The 26589-nt window shown below is 35.4% G+C and overlaps 1 protein-coding gene across 2 annotated transcripts in view; it reads left to right on the top strand.

The window, feature by feature from the left end:
* LOC149076410 (protein lin-28 homolog) overlaps positions 1–26589 on the top strand; it is a 180511-nt gene that overhangs the window by 42301 nt on the left and 111621 nt on the right. Inside the window, exons 1-2 of one of the 2 annotated variants that reach the window (XM_089243965.1) lie at positions 6997–7296; positions 22213–22331. In XM_089243965.1, coding sequence (XP_089100091.1) covers positions 7263–7296; positions 22213–22331 — 153 coding nt within the window. In that variant the 5' untranslated portion in view covers positions 6997–7262. Of the gene's footprint in view, positions 1–6996; positions 7297–22212; positions 22332–26589 lie in introns of those variants that run through there. The other variant, XM_089243964.1, reaches the window with a different exon arrangement.

Here is a 26589-nt window from a genome sequence, read left to right as displayed (position 1 = left end):
AGAGTTATCTGTCTTTACGCCCTATACGTACTATATTGTCATGGTCATATTCAATTAACAAAAGAGCTGTTTTGTCGAAAACAAATGAGTTCAATTTCCAACACTAGGCGCGAAAGATTCATTCATCCGAGTCTTATACGTTCGAAAAAAAAAAGACATTTTTTTTTTTCTCATCCAGGGTTAAGCACATGGCATCACGGGAAAAAAAAGAAGACAATTCTCGTGAATGAAATTCCATTCAATAAAACCTTTTAAAAAAAACAGACGGAGGAATAGAAAAAAGCACCACCATTTCGAATTCAGGCGCCTGGAGTGGAAAAAAAAAAGAAGCAGAGCTGACACGAAGTTCCAAGAACTAGATGTAATTGAAATACATGGTGAAGAATCTTCATTCAGGGAAAAATGATGACGGAAAATACACAAAAAAGTTAAAAAAAAAAAAAAAATCGCTAAAGAGAAAGCTTTATAATACCATCGTACGTAGCGGGATTAGTAAATTAGAGCGAGACGACTTTTTAACGAGCTGGAAACTATTGCAAATTTTGCACTGCTTAAATCACGTCGGAAATGTCACGAAAGGAAAAGAAAAGGAAAAAAAAATGCCTTAAGAAAGAAATTGGAGGCAAAAATTCGGGTGAAAAATATATATAAGGGAGTTTTTCCCCCTCACTCTTCTTTTTGTCGACATGGCGGCATGCGTTACCAAGTTTTTAAGTTTTTGTCATTTTCTATTTCCGACTCCATTTCTTTTTCTTTTTTTGGTCGTTTTGCGCCTTTGTAATTTCTGTTCCGAGAACTGTGTTTTTACTCCCCTCATTTCTCGTAGGGCGTAAAAATAGGGGTTTGCTTATTACATTGCTACTACTACATACTATACGTCTCTCTCTCTCTTTCTTTAGGGAACGTAAAAAGGCAGCCGTAGAAACAAAAAAAGATCGCAAGAACCTTCTCTTGAAGAAAATTAGTGCATTCACCACTATAAGATCTGCGAGTTTTTGCGGGTGGTCCCGAGAATTTTTTTGCGTCCCTCATTCATGGGAAAATTCGTAAAATTTAAAATGAATGTAGGAACTGACATCTTTATTTTTTAACGGGGATCTCCCTTTTTTTAAAACGCGTTAATTTAATGCCCCATAAATATTTCCTCGTTTGCTACAATAGAAAAAAAAATGTTGTTGATTGGCTACGCGCTACGGTACGCTAGAAATACGCATCTATTAAATGTGTGTGTGTGTGTGTGGCAAGCTTTCACCTTAATGTCAAGAATATGTCACATACACATCAAGATCTTGCTGGATGTTTCTAAGAACATGAAATAATTGAAATTTTGAGTTTTAATTTCATTTTATTTCAGCTTTGTATGCCGAAGAAATAGGAATTTCTTATTTGCGTATTTTTAGCAATATATAGTTTGTCTTAGTATAATTGTAGCAAAAGAGGGCATAGTAGTACTTAGGCCGGGATTACACTATAAAAGTTTGATAAAAGATCTTTAACAAAAATTTAAAAAAACAACCAATAAGCGTATTGGTTACATTTGTTGGAATGTAACCGATGCCCTTATTGGTTGCATTTTTGAAGTTTTTCTGAAAAGACCTTTTCTGAAACGTTGATAGTGCAATCCCGGTCTTAGTATTGCTATAGTATAGTACTGTACTTTACTTAGTATAACTGTTAAACTGAATCGTTTGTCTTAGACGTAAAAATTTATTTATTTACAATTATATAATATGTTTACATATGTTGGTATGCATCATCTCCAAAGCTGTTTAATTCGAAAAGTTTTTGAAAGGCTCACAAAATAAAACTTTTTGTATGCCCTTGCCCTGGGTCTTTCTTGCTCATTACATTGCGGCTACTACACAGGCATTGTACCAAAGCCTGCTAGATACTACTTCTAGGAGGCTTTGATTGTACGCCTGTCTTTCGTGAACGTAAAAAGGCATCTGTAAAAATAAAGAATTTCTCTTGTGGAGGAAAATCAGTGAATTCCTACCGGTAAAGATAGTAAGGTCTGCGAGTTTTTGTGGGTTGTCCCGAGAATTATTTCTGTCTCTCATTCATGGAAAAATTCGTAAAATTAAAAACGAATAGAAGAATTGACAGCTTCAATTTTTTTGACAATATCCTCTTTCTTTAACGCGATAATTTAATTTTCAATAAATATTTCCTCGTTTGCTACAATGAAAAAAAAACTGTTGTTGATTGCTACACGCTATGGTACGCTAGAGATACGCATCTATTAAATGTGTGTGTGGCAAGCGTTCACCCTAATTTTTTAGAATATGTCGTATACAAATCAAGGTTTCATTGATGGGTTGCAGGTTGTTTTTAAAAACATGGATAATTGGAATTTCGAGTTTTAATTTCATTTTATTTCAATTTGGCGATTCAAATCATTGGAGTTTTTCATCTGTACATTTCTAAAAGTATACAAATTGTCATAGTACATTTACTGTCAAATTAAATCGTTTGCCATAGAGATGAATTTCGAAGAAAAAATATGTTTTTAAATGTTGTTGTGTATCATCTTAGAAGCCGTTTAGTTTTTTTGAATGATAGGTATAACAAAATTGGAAACTTGATGTCATGAAGCAGTTTGTTCATGCAATGCCAAACGAAGGATACTGTTTTAAGTACATGTACCTCCTTACTGCATTTCCTAGCTTGTCTTTTGGAAAAAAAAAACGATGTGTTTGTGATGGTCCACAGATTCGTCAGCTCATCAACATTTTATCGGGACAATGATAGAACTAGAAAAGAATGCTTAGTTATCGTTCAAGGCCATTTTCAAGGACATACACCGAAATTGTCCAGAAACTCTTGGACCTGCAAAAATGCTTGGTTGCAATATGAGCATCAAGGGGCATTTTTTGCATAGCCATCTTCATACGTTCCCAGAAAATCTTGGTGCCATCCGTGATGAACAGGGTGAACGATTCCACTATGATTTGAAAGTCATGATGACCACATCATTTGGAGGACGTTATCAGGGTAGACGGGATATATGCTGGCTGACTATTGCTAGAGCATTCGATGAGGTTTTCCGCAGATTGGAAAAGTTATAAGCGCAAATTTTTACCGTAACTGCTAATTACTTGCGCACAATTTGACGAACAGTAGCAATGCATCCTTTATATGAACAAATGTAGCTGAGAATAAAGTACATTCAGGTAATTTTTCTTTATTTTCCCATTCTATGCATAAAATTAGTATGTCTTTAGAGGAATAGGGGGGGGGGGGGATGGATACTCTGTATCTCGTAAAAGTTGATGTGATGGTGGAAAAAATGAAAATGAGGGCATAATTGGATTAACAACCAAAAAGTTAGTTAGAATAAGTATTAGGTCTAACTAAAAAAAAACTGTTCCCCCATCATAATGGTTGACACCAGTAGGAAAAACCAAAAAAAAAAGTACGTAGTTCCCTTTCAATCTGCATGTTATAATAATTTCATAATACAATGTAAAAATGATTAAAACGACAGGCAAAGTAAGTCGAAATTGCATTAAATGCTGTGAACCGTGAGCGAAAATAGCAGAATGGGATTTCTGCCCCCGAACCGACACGTGCTAAATTTTAATGCTGTAGTAATTACTTTCAACACACACGTCACATTCGAAAAAACCTCTCTCCCCACTTTCCATGAAGTTCCTTTTGTTTTCAATTGATAAATTATTCAGAAAAGAACATTGACGATTCTGTTCAGCGGTCATAATAATAATAAGATAATTTTGCGATAAAACAAGAAGTCGAATTTAATGACTCAATTATTCGGCATCCATCAGGAGGGCTATCACGTGTTCGTGCATTTAAAGAGTCATTATCTTAGCGAATCGCCTCCGAAAAAATCACGAACAAAAAACACTGGCTTAGCCGTTTATTGCTGGTAATAATGTATTATTGCACCTTGTGTATTATGGATCACTTCTCTCTACTGAACGGAGTTGTTTAGGACATCTTTAAAAGCTCCGTGATAATGTTCTTTCCTTATAACCGCACTTCATGGCAGTAATAAAGTTCCCATTTCCCCTGTAGGAGAAGCTCTTTTTCCCCCTCACTCAATAAATGATTTCATTTTAGATCTTTATCTCTCGTTATAGTGGAAGTATAATCTCTCTCTACATCTTTACTTTTGATATTTTACCATCTCATAGACCCAAAAGTATTAACATTGAAAGAAAGCACCGTATCTACTCACATCCGTCTCAACGTAACCACGGATGTCCTCCGGGAAAAAGAGATTTTAGGGGAATCCTACGATTTAGGGATGTACGAACTTGGCAATTCATTTACCAACTATCAAAAATCATAATATCAGATCTCATTAACATGGGGTTCTGGATCCGAGTCTCTGGACCATGCCACGGACCCATAAAATCTACGAACTCTTTGAGCTAATGAAATTGAGAAAAATGAAATTTTACTGCCGAACTGTTGATCCTACAGGCATACTTCCAACTAGAAAAAATATCCTACTAATGCGTTATTAGATACGTCATTCATACTATATGTACAGTTATTAAAATATAAAAGTTATTTTTTATACGGACACCCTGTCTTCAAAAACCCAATTAGAATGTTGTTGCCCTGTCTCTCCTGAGGTAGCCTTACTCAGTGCAATGTTAGCTGAGGTATTTGAATTCAAAAAATGGAGAATTTGCGGAAGAACAGCATAAACAAGAGAAAGAAGCGTTGATCCGTTAGTTTTTGCTGTTCTTTTCCAACTTTTTTCTGACTTTGAATTCAAAAATCTCTGCTTTTATTGCACTTTGAAACGTTTTGAAACGTAGAATTTTTTTATTTATTTTTATTTCATTTTTTTGCCTCAGGAGAGACAGGGTAACAATTTTCTAATTGGGTTTTTGAGCATAGGGTGTCCGAATAAAAAGTTATTATTTTTTTATTTTAATAACTATACAACCCTTTGCATTATGAATGACGCACCTGAGTTCTACACGTTATTTGGATACTTATTCTAATTAGAAGTACACGCCTCTAGAATCCACAATTCACCATTAACATGCTGCAAGGGAAATCATGGAATCACCCTGTATACGATAAAAAGTGTTCTTCAACCATTTGGACTTGGGACCAGTGAACGAAGTTGCCCGAGTGGTGTGGTGGTGAGATGCTCATCTACCACCGTGAAGGTTGCCGTCACTGTCCCAGGTTAAAACCCAATGGAGAATATAGATAAGATGTTTTCCTAGCGATCTTGAGGCGACCACCGGTAGATGGCGCCCTCATTTCCACAACCCAACTCATTAATTTCAATATTTACTGTCATTAATGTTGGCCAGGGTAAGTGTTTGGTGAAGTAGAGAACGAAGTGTGTGTGTGTGTGTGTGTGTTGAACAACTTCAAGGACCGGCGGAAATGAGAGAAATAGTTGACTGACCGGTGAAATTTAAATAAATAAATGGGAGAATTGCGTGTGTTAACATACGGGCAAAAAATAGATGGGAAACATTATCCGCAGAAGGCCACGACTAAAAACCCCAAGGTAAATTGGGATGAAATTTAATACAATTTAAGTCCCCCCCCCCCCCCCCCCTGTCTAACTCGATGAGGACTCTTGAAAATGGAAGATCCTTGAGGCATAGGATCCAGGTTTGAAGGGATATGGTAACCCTACGTATAGCCAATAAAATTTGTGAAAATCCGATGCTGAAGATGCAACTGGAAAATATACGATTATTGTGATTTCATTCTGAAATTTCACCTTCAACATTTTTTGTAAATGTTTTGGAATTTTCTTGAAGTCATAGGTGTTTGAGACTAGTTCTGGAAAAACAAAAGTGTTTGAATATTTTCCAAGAGTCTCTGTATACCGTAACATCACTGGGAGAAAGAAATTTAATTTTTTTGAGCTAAGATCTTTTATAGAGCATTTACAAAATTTTCTTGAATACGAACTGAGATTTTTCTTTTACTGTACTTAACTATGTACAATGAAAAATACCTTCACGCAAATGTGCGCACACTCAACAAAAATTAATGAGAATTTTCGCTGAATGAGAAAGATAATATTTTAGATAAATGAAATAATATTACGATTGGAAAAAATAACTTCAGAATTATTTTTTTAAAAATTCGCAATTATTTTTAGAAAAAAGAAAGCCTTCACAATCATTTGAAAATTATTTTGGAATTAAAAATTATTTAGAAAAATTCAGGATTACTTAATTAATAAAGAATATATTCCATAATTTTTAAAATTCATAATTAATCAAAATTAAAATAAGTAATATATAAATAATCAAAATAAATAACAAATAAATAATCAAAATAAATAATCAAAATAAATAACAAATAAATAATCAAAACAAATAACAAATAAATAATCAAAATAAATAATCAAAACAAATAACAAATAAATAATCAAAATAAATAACAAATAAATAATCAAAACAAATAACAAATAAATAATCAAAATAAATAATCAAAACAAATAACAAATGAATAATCAAAATAAATAACAAATGAATAATCAAAATAAATAATCAAAATAAATAACAAATAAATAATCAAAATAAATAACAAATAAATAATCAAAATAAATAACAAATAAATAATCAAAATAAATAACAAATAAATAATCAAAATAAATAACAAATAAATAATCAAAATAAATAACAAATAAATAATCAAAATAAATCATAGCTAATGAAAATTAAGAAAATTCTGAAAGGAGTTATGACAGAACTAGCGAAAGAAATCATAACAGAACAAATGCAAAATCACAATAAATGAAAAAAAATAATTGTTTCAACTAATGAAAATTCAAAATCAATGAAAGTCTCCTCAATGTACGCGTGTGATATAAAGATCATTATCACCATCACATACCATCATCATCTAAAAATGTTTTTAGTAAAAAAAAATGTGAACACGTAGTTTTCGGAGTTTCCCGCCAGGTGTCACTAGTAGTGTACCGGAGTTTTCTGTGCTGGAACGCGAGGAACTTCTGAAGGGTGAGTTAATATACGAGTTGTTGCAGGCGTGGGTGGGTTGTGTATATTCCGTCGATGTGTGTGCGCTTCTCTTTCCCAGCCAACCAACCAACAATTGACTCGGTAACTTATTTTTTTTGTGAGCGAGCAGCGGTCGTTGACGGACCACACGTGGACGGTGTCCGGCAATCACAAACAATCTCCCTGGACTTCTGAACACACGCGATATTTTTGCTTCCTTGTTTTTATAACTTTTTTTGATCATCATCAGTGACAGACCGCATCAATATTGGTGAGCATTTTTGAATGACGATGTGCATTAAAGATATGAACGGAGCAGGTAAATATTTTTATTCAAATCATTTGGAAAAACATTCTCTAAAAGTAGGGTTTAAAACAGTGATTCCCAAAACGTGGGGCGTTAACGCCCCCTCGGGGGCGATGGAATGTCCCAGGGGGCTGCAGAAGCTACGGGTATAACACAGTATTAGATTGCGTTGGAGGTGATGCGAGAAAAAAATTTCTGAAGAAGGGGTGTTGGGTCAAAAAAACGGTTGGGAAACTATGGTTTAAAACATAGCTTCCTAAACTTTTTGTTCCATCACTCCCTTCAATAAAGTTTTTCTTCACATCGTCCCTAACTCAAGAGCCAACCCATAAGATCCTATACTAAACCCCAAGCTTCTGTCACCCACTCAGACCCTTCCACGCCTTCCGGGGGCGATATTGTCCACTTTGGGAAACAGTGGTTAAAAAAAGCTGTTTCAAATAAATTTTCCTTTATTGGATAAAATTATTTTTTCTTCTTATTTATTCGTGGTATATTTAATTTAGAAAAACAATATTTTCTGACCTTGTGCTGCTTCGTGTTAATTTATTTATTCCTAATCATTTCTAATGCTTAACAAATGAATACTCTACGTGCGTTTTACGTTTTTTCCAACTTTCTCATATTTCCTATTGCATCTCACTATATTATGTGCTTGGCTTTTTTCTTTTAAATTAAAACAGTGTGATTTTTACAAACCATGTGTGATTTTTAATCATAATACTGTATAAAACAAGGAAATTTCGGAGATAATTTATATTATTTTTGGAAAAATTATCTCATTTTCAGCACTTACGCCAGACATTGTTCACTGGAAACTACAGCATATATTCGAATAGTTTTGTTGTGCTGTATTTGTATGTTGCTATGACGGTTTTCTGTGCTTGAACTAGAAAAAAATTAAGTATTGACTGAAGTTGGGACATTATACGTACACGGTACATCTTCGTTCAATTTATATATTTGACAAGCTTGAAGATATATAGCTATCTCAGCATGGATAAGTTAGAAAATCGATGAAAGGATCTTTACCGAAAATACGAATGTATGTGTTTACATCTTTGAGTCTTTATTACCGTGAGATCCCGGAGCCAAGGATGCTTGTTTATACTATGCAAAAGTATAAGTGCAAACTAACCGTTTCATAGTGCAAATTATCACAAACTTGGAAGTGCTATTAATTCTATCCCTTTAAAATCCATGTATTGGACATTATCTACAACCCAATCAAGAGTCACTAGTTATAATTAAATTATAATTTAATAATTAACTAACCGCTGTACTTATTTAATTAATTTTCTCCGAACAGTGAATGCCCGTTTTAATGAATCGGTTAACAAACATCAACTTATTAATTCCTGGCGCTTAAAAATCATTAATCTGATAATTACTGATCGTATATATTATCACGTTTTAATTTCAATTCTCTTGTATCGTTTCTTAAGACGTGTACTATCACTATCACTACTAGTCGCAATTAATAAACGATCGGAAAAATGATATTTAATCGTTTCGAAAAATCCGATGGATTTAAAATAATCGTTATAATTATCATTAATTAATGAACGATTTCACTTTTATTTTGTCATAAATAGTTAACGGTTGATCATAACGATAATTAATCGTTACAAAATTCCGTTGGAGATTTAGTTTTATCCGCTATATAAATATATATATGTAGCCATCGTTAATTACTTAATTAGTCGTCAATGAAATTTTGATACCGTGAAACCGCGGAAGAGTTCTCGTAGGATTTTTTCCCGCCGGACACCAATTGGGGACTTATACATGATATAAACGCCAGAACTCCGCATCCGAACTTATCCCGTTACCGAAATCTATTCCAGCCTGACTTTGCTGGAACAGAATCTATATAGGGTCCTCTAGTGCACGGCTGCGCACTTCTTATTTGCGGGCCATATTACTCTTGCTGTCCGTATAAAAGTTGGATTATTTCTTCGAGAGTCAGATATGAATGAGAAACACCGATAAAACGATAAATAAAACGATCGTACTAGTTTTGGTTGGTGTAAAAGGGTGTTTTTTTTTTACATATTTATCATTCTGATTTATACCTATCTTATGTAACTCCACGTTCTATATTAAATGAAATATTTTAGAATAACGAAGTATTCTCTCGTCGCACAGTATATATTAACGCGTAAATCAACTAGAATATTTTAAAATTGTTTTGCGATCCGAATAAAATACAGTGGATCCCACTTATAACGTTTTACAAAAAAATCATAGAAAAAAACGTTGTGAGAGTTAAAACGCTCTAAACAGGAAAACATTATAAGCTGGATCCACTGTATACCGTTGGAATTGTAGAAGCTACAGGTGGAATATGGGATCCGGTGGGTTGGCTTAAAGAGGAGCGGGAGGCACTGCGTCTGTTTCTTTCTGAGAATAGAGTAGTACAGCAGGTTCTCAATTTTGTTTTACCCATTATACCCTTTTTAGAATCAATTTCTTTGGCAAAGCCTCTTCGACCTCTTTGTTAATTTAGTTGCTAAATTTATTGTTTTATCTTATTTTCCTGGAGCTACCGTGAAGTCCTCCACACGGATCACAGGTTAGGGGTTAGGAACCACTGGAGAAGTGGGCTGGCGTAGAAGGTAATTAGTCTTCAGTATGAAAGTTTGGAGAAGTCTTGATTTTATATAATAACCTGAAAAAAAACTATATTTTTAAAATTTTTATCTAAAACACGCACAATCAGATTAGGTACTGTCAGGAAAAAAATTATATTGCTCAGTAGAAGTATATTAGACTTTTTTTTGGGAAAAATTGATGGAAGCTCTACACACGTAACAAGCATTACACAATAATAAACTTCACGTAAGGTTCACAACACGTGCACACACATTCCAACATGTATAATTTGTTAGAAGTTCCGCAAAGGAATATGGACGAGGTGCATGTCTGGTTTAGTCGTAGTCTTCTTTGGAGTGATACCTCGCGAAGCCATTCCTAAAAATATTACGACTCAAATAAAAATTTTTTCGAATTTTTTTAGGCATGTAAATACCGTTTAGCCCCGCTAATCGGATGAACGGATACCCCGCTTAAATGGATAAAATCCTCTAGCACTAAAATCCCCCCCCCCCTTTTAATATGTGATAATTTCAATCACTTTTCCCCACTGAATTGAATGAAAACTGTTTCATTAAAACATGCTTCACGTGTGAACTTTTGATACACATCAACCACTATACATAGACATAATGTTTTCATTGAATCAATGAAAAATACGTTACAAAGTTAAATACATTTGAGGGTAGGTACTGACCTACCAAGTATTCAAAATGCCTTAAATGTGCGTGAATTTAATTACTTTATTTTTGTTCTCGAGTAAGCCAATAGAGGGCACTAACTTTACTATTGAAAAGTAAAAATTCAGGTTGATCATTGGAATTAAATATAACTTTCATTTCACACACATTTTTTGATGTCTAATTTATTCGAGAAGCTTTATTTTAATACTGATCCTTCTTCAGTTTTCAATATACAAACCTATGCTAACGTTGCAAAATATAAATTGAAATGTTCCCAGCATAATCGGACATGGTGAGCTGGATGGAATCGTTGATTAAGCGCGGGACCGATTATATTAGGAATGCGAACATTCCTTTTCTAGGCAACATTCGCATTTTCCTAATTTTCAAAATAGTTTTTCTTTCATTAGCGCTGTGAAAAAATCAGTTCTAATATGTGTATAACGATATGGAACTGTTTTGGTTACTTGTGTGTCGTCAAAAAATTCTTATTGGTACAACGGTAGTGAAGGTACACCGACTTGCATACGCTGCCACCTACGTCGTCGCTCCGACGAAGGGAGATAAGAGGAGAATAAGTAGAAAGAGATTTTTTAAAGCAAAAGAAAAGTGTTACGCGGAGAGTTTTTTTGGCAAGCGTGCACCTCTAATGTCATCTCACCGCCGCGTCGTTGGTGATATTTTTATCTCGGCATTCCAGACAGCTAATTTGCATACCTACACTTCAGCCAAACGGAAAGACGATCAACTATTCGTCGGTGCACTCACGAAACAATGATTGGCTTTCTTTGAATACAGTCTCCGCCAATCACTTCGCTACAAAGTCGTATCTGATGTTATTTTGGCATGAAAACTGTTCTGATGCCAACTATGCACCGACTTGAAATTTTTCAAAGTCGTAAATGTCTCCTCCCTTTTGTAAGTTCAGTTTTTTCTCTTTCTCTCTCTATTTTTCTTTTCTTCTTTTTAGATTCTTCTCCCACTGGACCACTTTATCAAATATAAAAAAAAGAACGTTTTGTCGCTTTTCGGCAGAGACAGCTGTAATAGCTGGACATTGTTTTGTAAATACGGAGTGCATCGTAAATTTCAAACATAAATTAACCATAAAAAACCATTCAAGTTTACGACGAATTAAAAAAAAAAAAAAATTTCAAAATTATTTTTGTGCTTGAAGGATACGAACTTGGCGATAATATGCCATAAAATATGTGCATGTACTGCATTCAGAAGGGATGCAATTAAACTTGTTTCGCACACAAATATGATAGTAAAAAAATTTCTTTCTAATCAACTTTAGAAAAATCATTGCATTCTAGAAAGCATCTTCCTGTAATTAATGATGAACTTTAAAAAAGGCTTAACGTAAATCTTGTCCTATACGCATGCATGAGGCTCTATAAGTTGATCTCACACAGCCTTTCAACCAGCAACAAACTTCAACGGCTATCAGCATTTATTTAAAAAGAGATGATATTCTCCGCTTTTCATACATACATACGTATGTTCTAACAGCTAACTGGTGCGAAGATGAATCCAGAATAGAAAATTCAACTGTCTCCGTGGGAATTGAACCATAATCCTTTTGCATGATGAGCGAATGCACTAGATTAGTACGCTACAGAAGTGCGCTGAACGGGAAAATCATACATGGGCAGTCAACACCTTACTCAGCGAGTAGCTCACATATACTGACATTTATAAGATGATATTTTGATCTCAACTTATTACGGAATCGTATTTTAGGTTATAAGTTGGGATCACCAAGGATGTTATAGATAATAGTGATTTCTTAAGACACTCGTGTGTGAACTTGGTCGTTGTCGATTTCTGCTTGCCCTGCTGCCAACAGCAATAAAAAAAAGAAAAGAAAATTGTGTGCATACTCTCAAGCCGGGTTCACACTAGACCGATACTATAAGTGATACGACCACGACAACGTATACACACGGATGGGGTAAAAAACCTGAAACGCCCACCTTTCCCCCAATTACAAAGTTGCTCAACCTTTTAGAGAGTGCGGGCCTCTTCATTGGTTTGAAGCATTCGCCGGCCACATCTGTAAATGACGTAGATGAAAAGTAATCTAGAAATGTGCCGTGGCGTGCTTAACTGATTTGTAAATGTGCCGCGAGTCACTGAAGTGATCTGAAATGTGTGGCGGGCCACTCAACTGATCTGGATATATGCCGTCGACCACTTAATTGAAGTGAGAATATGCCGTGGGTACTTAAGAGATTTGAAACAGTGCTCAAGTGATAATCTGTAAATGTGATGCAGGTCACTGAAGTGATCTGCAAATGCACTCCATTTCACTCGAGTCACACGAGAATGTGCTGCGGGTCACGTAAGTGATCTGGGAAATGTGCCGCTTAGTTCACTTTTACAAATTTAGGTTTGGGGTCGCGGGCCATGGGTTGAACATTATATGTCCTACCGCGTTCCGATTCATTTCAAGATTGTACCGCGATAATTTACAATTTTCAAATTTATGGTACCCAAATAATTATCACTAGTATTTATGTTATCCTAAAAATATTAAACTGACTTTCATTTTCCCGATACAACCCTGCCTCATTTGTTGGAGGTAACGGAAGTAGAAGTTGCTTTTGCTTCAGTCCGGGGTGTTGCGAGCGGTTCTATCCATCTATCTATCAGGTTTTGTTCCGCATATTCCGAAAATTCGGTCCATTTTGACTGATTCTTGCATCTCAAAACTGAAGACATGTTTACAACATCAAGATGACTGGTCTATTGACGTGATGTCCATTGTATGACGCGTATGGAAGAGAGAAGAACTTCTTGATGGTTTTCCGACAGGAGACGCAAGGGAGGAAACACATCGTTTTCAGCTGTGGATCTGTCAACTTGATTCTTTTTTCTTTGCAATGACGGGCGAAAAAAAAAATTCCGAGATCTTCCGAAAGAGAAAGTGACGTTTTCTTTTTTTTCTGTTCTCTGTGCCTTCCGAAAAATTCACCTTTTTTTTTATACATTTTTCATCTTCTCCCCCTAGTGTAACCTTGCTATCCCTTTTCAATGTTTCTTTTGAGGCTAAAAACCCACAAGGTTCCTTTTCTTTTCACTCTTCCTTTTCTTTGCCTTGTCAGGTTCAACTGGAGGAGTATTTTGAAAAAGCCCTTCTGTGTGTATCAAGACAGTTTTTCAAACTCTTGTTTGACTTCCAACTCTATAGACCACACCCGTTTGTGAGACATGGAGATGGAGAAAAATTTATCTTTGAGAAAATAATCACTAGCCAATGGTTTTTTTCACGCTCAACGTTTCCACTTCTCCCAATTTAATTAGGCATTGAAACATATGACATGTATGTTACGGTAATGTGATAAACAGGAATAAGGAAATGAATTTCCATAAAGTTATCACTTTCACCGGTGATTATGCACAGGGCCGCCGTAAAAGTACCACGGGCCAAGTGTTTTTTCGGAGGTCCTACCTGGTAAATCCTAGAAAATTTCAATCGAATCTCATTTTTGTGAGGCCCATCTTCTTTCGAGGCCCTAGGGCCCATGCGTTAAGACGGCGTTGATTATGTATGAGATCCAAGCGTCGTTGGTAAACTTGATAAATCGCTATCAATTTATCGCATTTGACCGTTATTATGCATGACTTTAATCATCATTTCGCGTTGATAAATATGAGAAATCGGTCCATTGCCGTGATAAGATATATTTTTATCTGTATTTATTATCCAGAGTCTGAACCGGATATAAACGAACTGTGGTTTAACGAATTTTTCCGAGCATTTCTGAAATGACCCCTATTTGACGAATTCTCAAATTTGATCTCAATAATTACAACATACATTTAACAAATTTTACGATCGCACCCCGATATACTGATCTCTCATATAACGAATTTTATGATCGTGCATTGATATAACATAACTCTCATTTTTTTACAAGTTTTAGTGAGTGTAAAATCAAATCCTAATACATTGAACATTGAAGGACCGGACGTACCCCGCTTCCCATCTCAAGGAGATATCAAAGCGTTCCCGAAAGATGGGTGCATCCGGAATTTTATTAAATATGTATATATATATATGAATTTGTATAACAGAATAACAAGTCCAATTACAGAAGTATAAATCAACGGAATAATTATGATAAATCGTGATCTAAGAATTGAAATCTAAATTGATATTATAACGTCCTTGGCACGTCCGGACTCGATAATCAAATTCCGTTGGTGGCGGTCCGTCCGCGTTCGGACCCTGATATAAGGTACTCCTATTAAACAAATTTTACGATTGTTCCCCGATATAATCAACTTCGCTTAAGAAATTTTATGATCGTATTTTATCAAATTACATTGCGCAAAATTTTTTTTAGTAATTATCAATTTTACCAACGACGTTTGGGAATTATGCATAATCGCTGGTAGAAGTGGTGAATTTATCAAACTTACCGAGGCGATTGTTGATTATGCATAATAACAGATTCATCACATCTACCGTAGCATGTATACTAAATAACGATAAGTTTAATAAATTCGGCAACAAATATTTATAATTCAAACTCAGCTAAAAAATAATTTTGAAGAGATCAGGATGGATAAACGTGGATATATTTTGGTTTGATGACGAGTGTCTGGACGAGGGATGTCAGAACGCGGGCTTTAATCGGCCAAGGAAAGCTAGATTTTGGTACTGATTCGAAAAGATTTTAAGCTCTCTCGACACCAAGATGAAAGCAAAAGGGTTCAGCTCGTTCTGTTTGTATTTCGAATAAAACTAGAGTGGTTTTTCCTTCTTCCGATGTGGCCCAGAAAACACAAAATTTTAAACACCCCCCCCCCCTAATTTAGAGCAATCATTTTCAAATTGTGCTGGCATACTATCAGCCAGGGATACCACGAGATATTTTTGGGATAAAATTATATTGAAAACTCAATAAAAAGACAATGATATAATCCCCGACATTTTAAGATGTCATTAAAGTATCTTGAGTTGTGTCCTGTCAAGGGTGTCGTGAGGTATTTAAATGTCTGATCTTATTATTATTATTTTTTAATAAACAAATCACATAAACACATAGTGTGGCACTGTATTTTCATAGTGTCTGTTGTTATTTGAGATCTTACTCTTTAATACATTCTATCTAATTTCCGGATATTGTCATAGTATGCTCCACCCAATTCATTCATTCTCTAGAACGTTGCGAACGTGAATCTCCAGTTTAGAATGGATGAAATGGATGTTATTCTTGTTAGGTGGAAAAATAATTCAAAAAACTGAAATGAATTCATGCAAAAAATTTATTGCTTAAATTAAATTGAAAATTAACTACATTAAGGAAGAGGTGTGACAAGACTTTGGTCCTGGGATTCGGGATGAATTTATCCTATATTTTTTGAATGACAGCGTTTTATAGACAAAATTTAGGATGAAATATCAAAAAATTCACACGAGCATTAACTAGAGAGTTTGGTAGCACGTGAGTGAGCAAAAAAGTGACTTAGAGGGTGAGCAATCATGTGAATGACTAAAAGAATATCCTAGAGAGTGTGTGTGTAAACGTGTAAATCATAGTCACCCAAACTTTTTGTTCCATGCCCCCCCCCCTCTTTAGAAAATGTCTATTCCCATCGCCCCCCCCCCCTCAAGCGAACTTATAGGATGCTATACTAAACTCATAGCTTCTACCACCCCCTTGGACCATTCCATCGCCCCCTAGGGGTCGATATTGCCCACTTTGGGAACCACTTGTGTAAATGATCAAAAGAGTGACCTACAAGGCAAGAAATCCTCCTCCTAACCAGAACATGAACCGCCGCTCTGTTTCAATGAAGAGATATAAGCAGGTGGATCAAAGACCCGGCAATGCTGTAAAAACTAAGCCGTGTCCCTCTCTCCCGTCAATTAAAATAGAATAAATAAGCACTAAAATAAAAAAGAACACAGAGAAAGGAAAAACAATGTTCACAAAAACACCAAATTTGCACAGAAAAGGCATGAATATGCACAGATAAGCATGAATACAAAATATAAGAAATATAATATCTCTAAAATTCTATTTCTTTTTGTTCTTATTTTTCATTTGTATACGCATGAATATGTATAGATATTATCAGAAAACGTGGGAGACAGCGCCTATAGATGGTACCACAATTACCCCATGTACCTGTGGAAGAAATTTGTTAAATGCACTATATATGGTTATAAAGCAAAGCAATCATATTTTTCATTGAGACACACACTATACAATATTTGACGACAACGGCAATCTTCTAACTTCATTGTCCATCTTCTTCAGCCATTAATAGGTCTGAATCGGAGTCAGACATTGTAGCTGTTGGAATTCTTTGCAATGGAGGAATCTTCCTATGGATTGTTTTTGCAGGGCTCACCTGTTCTTGATTGCCATCGATGAATTGGATAATCTTTAGTAGCCTTTGTCTCTTTTATATAGCAAGAAACCCATGTTAGTAAGTGACCAAAAGAGTGACCTAGAGCTTGTGCAAACATGCGCCTGACCAAAACAGTGTGCCAGTATGTGTTGACCAAAACAGACAATCATATGAATGACTAGAAGAGTGGAAAAGGGTTTTGTCTCTCAAAGCATGACGACGTGTCGCACAGAGCACGTAGCCAAACTGTTAAGGATTCGCAACAAAAATGAGAGTCTGTTAAGCTAACAATGATAGAAAGAAATTGTACGAGTTTGAAGTTCAGATATACACAGCTAGGATTTCAGAAATTATCCCTTAAATGACTTGATATAAATTTTTCTTATCCGTTCAGTGACCATCGTCCGATGTTTCTCACGTCCTCTTTGTCTTGTCAACCTTAATTCGTACGGCTGAAAATAAAACATAGAACTGCGATGGCACTTTACCTACACGACAGGAATATCCCCCAGGGAATAGATTTCCTGAAGTATTGGACAGAATTAATAAACAACGAGAACAAGATACGCCGCGAATGGCACGCCAAGTACGACAAGAGCTTCAGGTCCGACGCTGTGGACTGGGACGAGGCGCTCGAGGATGACCCGCCCGATGAAACGCCAAAACCTGAACAGAGACGGGTTTTCAGACTCGTCAAGCCAAAATACGGACACAAGGAGGTCATCGACACGTATCTCGCTGGACTATCCGTCGATTCCAAACCCGCTGAAGACGAACAGGAGGACAAGGGAGAAGAATTCGTACCACCCGTGAATTACAGACCTTGGTACGGTCCCGGTAAGGATGGTTACAAGAACTTGTCCCTGCCCCTGACGTGTATCGATCGATCCCAGAAGAGTCGAGTTCAGACGGGCCGTGATGGTAAAACTCCGAAAGTTGTGCCTGACTACGACGCGAAGAACGCCAAGTTTTACACCACCCAGGAAGGACGATTCAGGTTACTCGCGGATAAGAAAAAGCCAGAGTGTATTCGACACGACAAGGTCGCGAAATACATATTTTATGAAACGATGGAATTCTGCGATCGCGTGCATCCCAAGTATCCCGTTGCCATCGAGAAATACGCGCCAAGGACCAGGATACGTGTCTAGGTACCCAAAAAAAGTAAATAAAGAAAACGAAAAACAAAATTATTACATCTGTGGAACTTTTTTTCCAAATACTCTCATTTCTTTCACACTGAGGGTACAAATACCTGTAGTTGAACAGGGTTTCTATAAATTTAACGTTTCCAATATACGAGCGCCCTCCCCCCCCTCACCCCCCCCCACCCCTTAATTCCCGCAGCTGCAGCAAAAATCAACGAATGCGAATGGAAATTCGAGATAGTATAGGTGTTTCAGAGTATGCGCTCGGGAATGAGAAGAAAAACAAAAAACCCGCTCTCTCCCGCAGTGAGGATTTAAAACAGCAAAATTTCGAAAATTTCAAACGGCAACACTCAATTTTATGATCAGCGCAGTAAAGAAAGCATTAATGGCGTGCGTTGGAATGGTACCTGTGGCATGATAAAAGCTGGTGTTTGACGCCGACAAAGTAACACGTGGAATCAACCAATGCACATCACACTACTGCAGCCGCAAGTCTTCCCCCCCCCCCACACACACACACCGAAAGGTTAGCGCACCAACCCTTTGCTGAGATCCTTCTTTTTCTGCGCCCTGCGTCGGCGTTTTTAGTGCTAAAGGTACCGTTCTAACGTCATTCGGGGTTTTTTTTACTGCTCCCGATCACTTTTAGCACTGAATAACAGTAAGTGTTGCTATTTAAATATTTCGAAACATTGTTGCTGCTACCGTAACCGAGAGAGAGAGCGCTAGGATTTTGTATATTTTCTCATTCTCTATAGCAGTATCTATATCGTAGATATTTGTGACCGTCAGGGGTTCGTATATCGGCAAAGTTATTTTATGACCACCCTTACGTAGTAGCGTTTCTTAGCCTACGATCCGCAACGATGGCACAGGTGTTCTTCCTGGTGGAAAGAACGACACTTACGCTTCAACCCACCCGTTCGGGGGTAACAGGTAGTAAATCGTCCAAGCGATAGGCCTGGGTTGTTGTCGGCGCTAGTAGTAATTTTAATTGATATTAATAATACCCTATATGCCTGTGATCTTCTTATGAAAAATTGAACATTCTCTCGCGAGATTATTTATTTGCTAGTAACGACATGACGATGCTAATACAATTTGATCGCACATGCACCTCGTCCACATTCCTATGTACTGAATTTCTAACGAATCGGAACTTATTGAGTGTGTATGCATATACCGGGTAATAAATTCGTAAATAGTTTCGTTAAAATTGAAGGAATTAATGCATTTGAATGCGGTTTGCGAAAATTTTATTTTTGGTACAGATGAAATAGTTCAAATTTTTGTCAACAGAGAGCACGGTGACAAATTCCTGCAGAAGTAATTTGAACCTGAGCTTTTCTTCAGTCTCTTCTGTGTCCGAAAAGCACGTAAAGCATAATTCTTTCAGCGGCAACCCCGAGATATCTCGTCAAACTTGATCTGCTTTATTTCAGCCACCCCGTAATATCTCGGCTTCAAAAAACGCCTTGAAGCTGTTCTTATAGTAAAACACGTTTCCCATCTCTTCCCCTTACTTCAATCAACTGCCAGTCGACGGAGTCAGCTCTTGTTAAAGGTTAAATAAGAGAAGGCGCGAGAAGAAGAGTCTGTGTGTGTTTCCCCCCCCCCTTTATTTCAGCAGTGTATAGAAATAATACGCTCAGTATGAATAATAAAAAAAAATTCCAAAAAAAAAGTATTTCTCTTCCTAGAAAGCCACACACGTCATGGCAGGGTGAGGGGAGATAAAAGTGATGGACGGAGTCAACTTTCTTGTTGGGGTAAAGCAGTTATCAGCTTGCAAGCGCCAAAAAAAAAAATTCTTCTTGAAAATAGGTGGCAATTTTTGTGAAGGTTTCGCAATTTCAAATGTGGCAGTTATGATGCGAATCAGGAAAATTTTAAGAACTGTTTAAAGGGTCAAGCCGGTTATTCGTAACTGAGGTGAAACAACTGCACCAATGCCATTATCACAACGAAAAACTTTTACACCCTGCTCTTTAATTCTAAATATATTTTTTTTCATTGGTTCATTTCATTAATTAATTTGAAGCACATTGAATTTGAAATTATTTGTTATATTAATTGTGCAAAAACTGATTCTGAAATTATTTCTTCCATTAATTCTGAAATTACTTCTTCCATTAATAATTATGAAATTTCTTTCATTAATAATTCTGAAATTACTTCTTCCATTAATTATTCTGAAATTATTTTTTCATTGATTCGTTTCATTAATTAATTTGAAAGAAGAAGATTGATTTTGTAATAATTTGTTATATTAATTGAGCAAAAATTGATTCTGAAATTATTTCTTCCATTAATTCTGAAAAACTATTCATTCCATTAATTCTTTTTTTCCCCCATTGCTTAATTTAAAACAGCTGGATTTCGAAATCATTTTTTCCATTAATAATTCTGAAATTAATTATTCCATTAATAATTGTGAAATTACTTCTTCCATTAATAATTGTGAAATTTCTTTCATTAATAATTCTGAAAAATTATTCATTCCATTAATTCTTTTTTCCCCCATTGATTAATTTAAAACAGCTGGATTTCGAAATCATTTCTTACATTAATAATTCTGAAATAACTTCTTCCATTAATAATTGTGAAATTACTTCTTCCATTAATAATTATGAAATTACTTCTTCCATTAGTGCTTATGAAATTACTTCTTCCATTAATGCTTATGAAATTACTTCTTCCATTAATGCTTATGAAATTACTTCTTCCATTAATAATTCTGAAATTACTTCTTCCATTAATGATTCTGAAATTATTTTTTCATTGATTCATTTCATTAATTAATTTGAAAGAAGATTGATTTTGTAATTATTTGTTATATTAATTGTGCAAAAATTGATTCTGAAATTATTTCTTCCATTAATTCTGAAATTATTTCTTCCAATTAATTCTGAAATTATTTCTTCCAATTAATTCTGAAATTATTTCTTCCATTAATTGTGCAAAAATTGATTCTGAAATTATTTCTTCCATTAACTGTGCAAAAATTGATTCTGAAATTATTTCTTCCATTAATTGTGCAAAAATTGATTCTGAAATTATTTCTTCCAATTAATTCTGAAATTATTTCTTCCAATTAATTCTGAAATTATTTCTTCCATTAATTCTGAAATTATTTCTTCCAATTAATTCTGAAATTATTTCTTCCATTAATTCTGAAATTATTTCTTCCAATTAATTCTGAAATTATTTCTTCCATTAATTCTGAAAAATTATTCATTCCATTAATTCTTTTTTTCCCCATTGATTAATTTAAAACAGCTGGATTTCGAAATCATTTCTTCCATTAATAATTCTAAAATTATTTTTTCATTGATTCATTTCATTAACTAATTTGAAGCAGATTGATTTCGGAATTATTTTTTTACTAGTTCTAAAATATATGATTCACTTCTTTAATATATCCTGCAAATATGTCTTCCATCAATTCTGAGAGTTATTTGAAAGAACTATTTCTATCTTGATGAACGTCTTTCTTTCTTTTATTAGTAAATTAACTTTCATTTACCCTGAGAAACTAATTATTTGATCAATTCTGAAATTATTTCTCCCATTAAGTCTAAAGCTGATTGAATTTGAAATTATTTCTTTTATTGATTTCGAAATCATCGCCATTATCAATTTCAGAATTATTTCTTTTATTAAATGGAATATTGATTTATTTTGAACTTATTTCTTTCATCAATTCTGTAAATTCAGCATTTTAGCGTTCTATTCCCTAAGAGAGGTTCTATTCACTACTGTACAATTACCAACTATGGCATCATATGCATGTTTATTTTATATGTAAAATCGGAAATTTTATCGTTTTCTAATTTGATGACCGATTTTATTTATTTATTATTATTATTATTTATTTTCCATCAATGTAATTTCTTGTTTACATTGATAAAGTCTATTTAGTTTCCCCTATGCATATGCAGTGGTAGGACGTATTTCATGCATGAAATGCTGTTACATCTGTGTAGATGAATCTTGAAAATATTTTTTTGAAATGAAGTTAAACATCTTGGAACATTTCAGTAATAATTTCTTTAGTAATTGACGCGATAATGATGCTTTCAAATACAAGAAGAAAACCACAATTTAATACGTACCGTCTTTTTCAGGTGACAGCGGGTCGGAATCGGGCCTCAGGAGGGTCGGTAGATGCAAATGGTTCAACGTCGCCAAAGGATGGGGATTCATTACACCTGTGGACGGTGGCGCAGATGTTTTCGTTCATCAGGTAGCCATTTCTTACTGAGTTCAAGTATAAATGCAGTATAAAATTAGTATAAAAATTCAGTATAAAATATTATACTGAAAATTTTTCAGTTTCGTTCATTTTCAGTGGGCATTTTATATGAGGAAAACAAAACAAGAAAATTTTTCATTTTCATCCTCAAAACTTATGCTGTAACATACTTGCAGAATCGAAATTCTAACATGGAAATCGTTACGGAATATTTCTAGTTATTGTATTCGGGGTAAGTGAAAAGTCCTCTATATTGGAAAATTTTTAAAATTAATAACAAATCAACCAACTGACGTAAAAAAGTAAAAAATTATTATCATGAAATTGCACTCACAGATAGCTCTATATAATGAAAAATTCGACATAGCACATAAAAATCGACACAAATAGTGCATAATTAATGTCACACGATTTGCGTTGCATGAAAAACTACCATATTTCAATATGAGTTCACTCTACCACTCTTTCTACCTCAAACTGTACGCATGGGCAAACGGCGCACGTGCCCAGGGTTAACGAATTTTCAGGGCCACAAAATTGGCTGAATTTTTGTATTTTAGGAACATCCCTCAAGCCCTCTTTCCCTATATACGCCTCTGCCCTAAAGAAGACTACATACAAGGGACCCCCGAAAATTCACATTTGCTCAGTGCTTATGTGTGTGTGCAATAGGTCCTGGGACTACATCTAAACGAGTGAAATGGTGCTCGTACTGAAATGTGGTAGTTTTTCTAACGCAAAGCGCAATAAAAATTAATTATGCACTACTTGTCTCATTTTATGTGCTATGGTAGAGTTTTTTAGGATACATCTCCATTTGTGAGTGTGAAGTTGAGTTGAATTTTTAATTGCTCATAAATTAAAAATTTCTACGAAATGTTAAACATTTTGATGCAAGCCGCATTTTTTGAACGTCAATTGGTTACTTTGTCATTAATTTTTAAAATGTCGCCCAGCCTGTATAATGAGTATTATACAGGGTATAATTGATTCTGAGTATCTATCCTTGAGAAATTCGTGGAGTGGATAAGAGTAGAAATTAGTACAAGAATTATATTGGGTGTTCTATCAATAGTGTCCGAAAAGAATAAAATTTCTATTATTAATTTTTCAAACTTTGATTAGAGAGAGAGAGAGAGAGAGTATTCGAAAATATCAACAAGTGGAACACAACACATTTTGTTATGATTAGTTGAAAATCTCAAAAATATTCATTGAAACAAAAATTTATATTAAAAAAAAAATTTATAGGCCCCAATATTGAATTGTCGATTGGTAAAATTTTCGCCTCTCTGTTTTTTCAAAAGGAATTTACCTCGTAATAATTTAATGAAAATTCGTACATCGATCAGTGCATACTCGTATTCATTTAACGCAAAATCTATAATATATATAAAATACTTTTTGTTGTGTGTGTATGTTCTTCACAAAAACCTACAATTTTATACCGATTATCGCCCAATTTTCATACACACTGAACAGGACCCGAATTGAACGATAGGCTACTTGAAGAGTTCTTCAGAGCTAGGCAAGTGCCCGAAATGGCTAACAATGTTTTTTCAGACATGTATATGATTTTACAACGGTTTGTCACATGTTTTATCCTACCAGTATTATGTATAACAGTTTATTCCTCTATAATGGTATGTCACTTTTTCAATCCTCCCAGTAATCGAAGAAAACCGGCTAGCACCTGGTATTATAGCTAGTTCAGTTTATTATATGTAAATTAAATTCACAAAAAACTCATATATTATTAATATGTTATATTCTAAAATATATTTTGGTGCGCTATAGCAATAGAAAGGATGAATTTCAAATCGGTATTAGAAAAATAATTTAAAAAAATGCAAATTAATTGAAAATTTGATTCTGTTAAAATAAAATCCCTAGTGACTTTGGGAATAGGGGAGGGGAGATCTGCGAAATGTATTTCAGAACACAAAGCAGAAATTAGACAGAAAATGTTTTAGCGAATGCTGAATTTTTTTTCTGCAAAAAAAAAATATCCCTCTTCATGAGCATTACTTTTACGCAAACTCTTAATTCAAATAAACCAATTCCTTCAATTTTTTATACATTCTTAAACTACGAATTTATAGGACGCCCTGTATTTCAAAGGAACTCGTGATCATATTTTATTTTTTGTGAAAGAAACTATATGCTGTATCATAGAAATTGATGCTTACGATTGATTATACGAGCCAAATTCACGCAGCTTTTTCAAACCCATTTACCAAGAGAATGATTAACGGAGAAGGACACATCGTTCAGACTTCACAAACAGTAAAGGAAAAAAAAATGGGAAAGTTAAAACTTTTCATACACAGAGTAGTTTAAGTATCTTGCATATAGTATTAAACGCGCCGAGGATGTTCCGTACAGAAAATCCCCTGGAGTCGTCATCATCCGGCACATTCTCAGCTAGGGTTTAATTTACCACGAAGACGAGGAGAGAAGTGATGATATCACCTATAAAACGAGCAACAGATTTCCTGAAATGAGGAAAGAAACAAATATTGTGTATACAGTGTAGTATACACACACACACACACACACACATACTCAATCAGTTGATGTGTTGCTGGTAAAGCTCATCAAATCCTACCGATGAATTTCTGCGTGTCTCGAAAAACGCGAACTAAACGTCTACCCACTTCTAAACTATCCACTAACTGCGGTATTACGCCTTAAAGTCGGGTTTAATCCTCCTTTTCTCGTAATATCCAAACTCTTAATGTTGCCCGAAGAGAAGTGCTGATGGGGGAAACTGGATCTGGGTTTAGTTTTCGAAAGAGGGAGAGAGATATCAGGGATTTAACTAGCGAGGGATTTATTTTGTTACAACATCCCTCTCTTTGCTCTCTATGTTGCTCTCTTTAAGGAGCAAATGACTTTCCAAGACAATGTAGCACCTGTCCTTATTCTTTTTCTCTCTAATCATGGCTTCGTTTTCCCTCTTTCTCCGCAAAGTACACTTCAGTTTGGTTTTTTATACTCTTTAAGAGAATGAAACCACGATTTTCCGAAAGCTTTTAAGTACAATGATGATGATCTGTTGCTGATCGGCATGGAGCAACATAGCATATACCATAAATGCTTAACACGTGGCTCACGAGCTAAATGTGGCCCTCGGAATCGCCTGCGACCTCAAACTTAATTTTGTAAAAATGAACTAAGTGTCAAATTTACAGATCACACACACTTGAGTGAACAACGGCACATTTCCAGCAGGGGCGTCGGAAGTGTTTCGAAACTGTCGGTGCTCGTCTTTAGTTTTATATCGGAAATTTTAATTTCTTGATCAATTTTGGGGGTTCTCGGGGATCTATGCACCCACGGCTCCGACGCCACTGATTTCCAAAACACTTGAAGGACCTGCAGCATGCATACCCGTGGCACAGTTCCAGAGCAATCAAGTGACCAGTGCTACTACTACTACTAAACCAGACAGGCACGTCGTCCATATTCCTCTGCGGAACTTCTGGCGAATTGGTGCATGTTGGAATATGTATAGTGAACCTTTCGTGAAGTTTGTTTCTGTGTAATGCTTGTTGTGTGTAATGCTGCCATCTACAATAAATTTTTTTAAACTATGAGTTTTTTCTCAACTCGTTTTTTCCACATCACCTGATGGACCCGTGGCATATTTACATATAACTTGAGTGACCGGTGACAAAGTACCAGAACACTTGCTGCCCGAGATGCAGTTCCTCATCCTTCAAGTTACCCGCGGCACAGTTTCAGATCACTCAAGCGGCCTGTGGCACATTATAAGATCTCTGTGATGCGGTGTGTTTAAAAATCACTTGAGTGCAAGACTGCAACTAGGGGGGTGGGAGGAGTCTGATGCCTTGGGCGCTGAGTTCACTCTTTTTCCGTTCAAAATTATGTTGCGATGGGGGTTCCGAAATGGGTACCGGCCCCGGGCGACAGAATAAGTTTTTGTTTCCGATTCTGGCCCTGCTTGAGTGGCACGTGACGGAATTCCAATCTGCCCGCGGCACATTTCTAGATCACTTAACCTCGGCACAATTATAAATCACTTAAGCGGCCCGTGACACGTTGACAAACCCATGAAACTGTCCGCACTCTCCTAAAGCTTGAATACATTTGGCATATACCTCCAACATACGTTAAAATGAAGTAGGAACGATATAAGTAGGATAGTGTACAGGTTCCAATCAAATACGCAATATACAGAAGCAAAATCGAAGTACACGATTTTTCTCTAATTAAAGTTTTCCTA

Source organism: Pholcus phalangioides, unplaced genomic scaffold, assembly GCF_987345545.1.
Source record: "Pholcus phalangioides strain wild (caught in Gottingen) unplaced genomic scaffold, Ppha-v1.0 ptg000015l_1, whole genome shotgun sequence".
Lineage (NCBI taxonomy): Eukaryota > Metazoa > Arthropoda > Arachnida > Araneae > Pholcidae > Pholcus > Pholcus phalangioides.
This window is presented reverse-complemented; position numbering and strand designations above follow the sequence as displayed.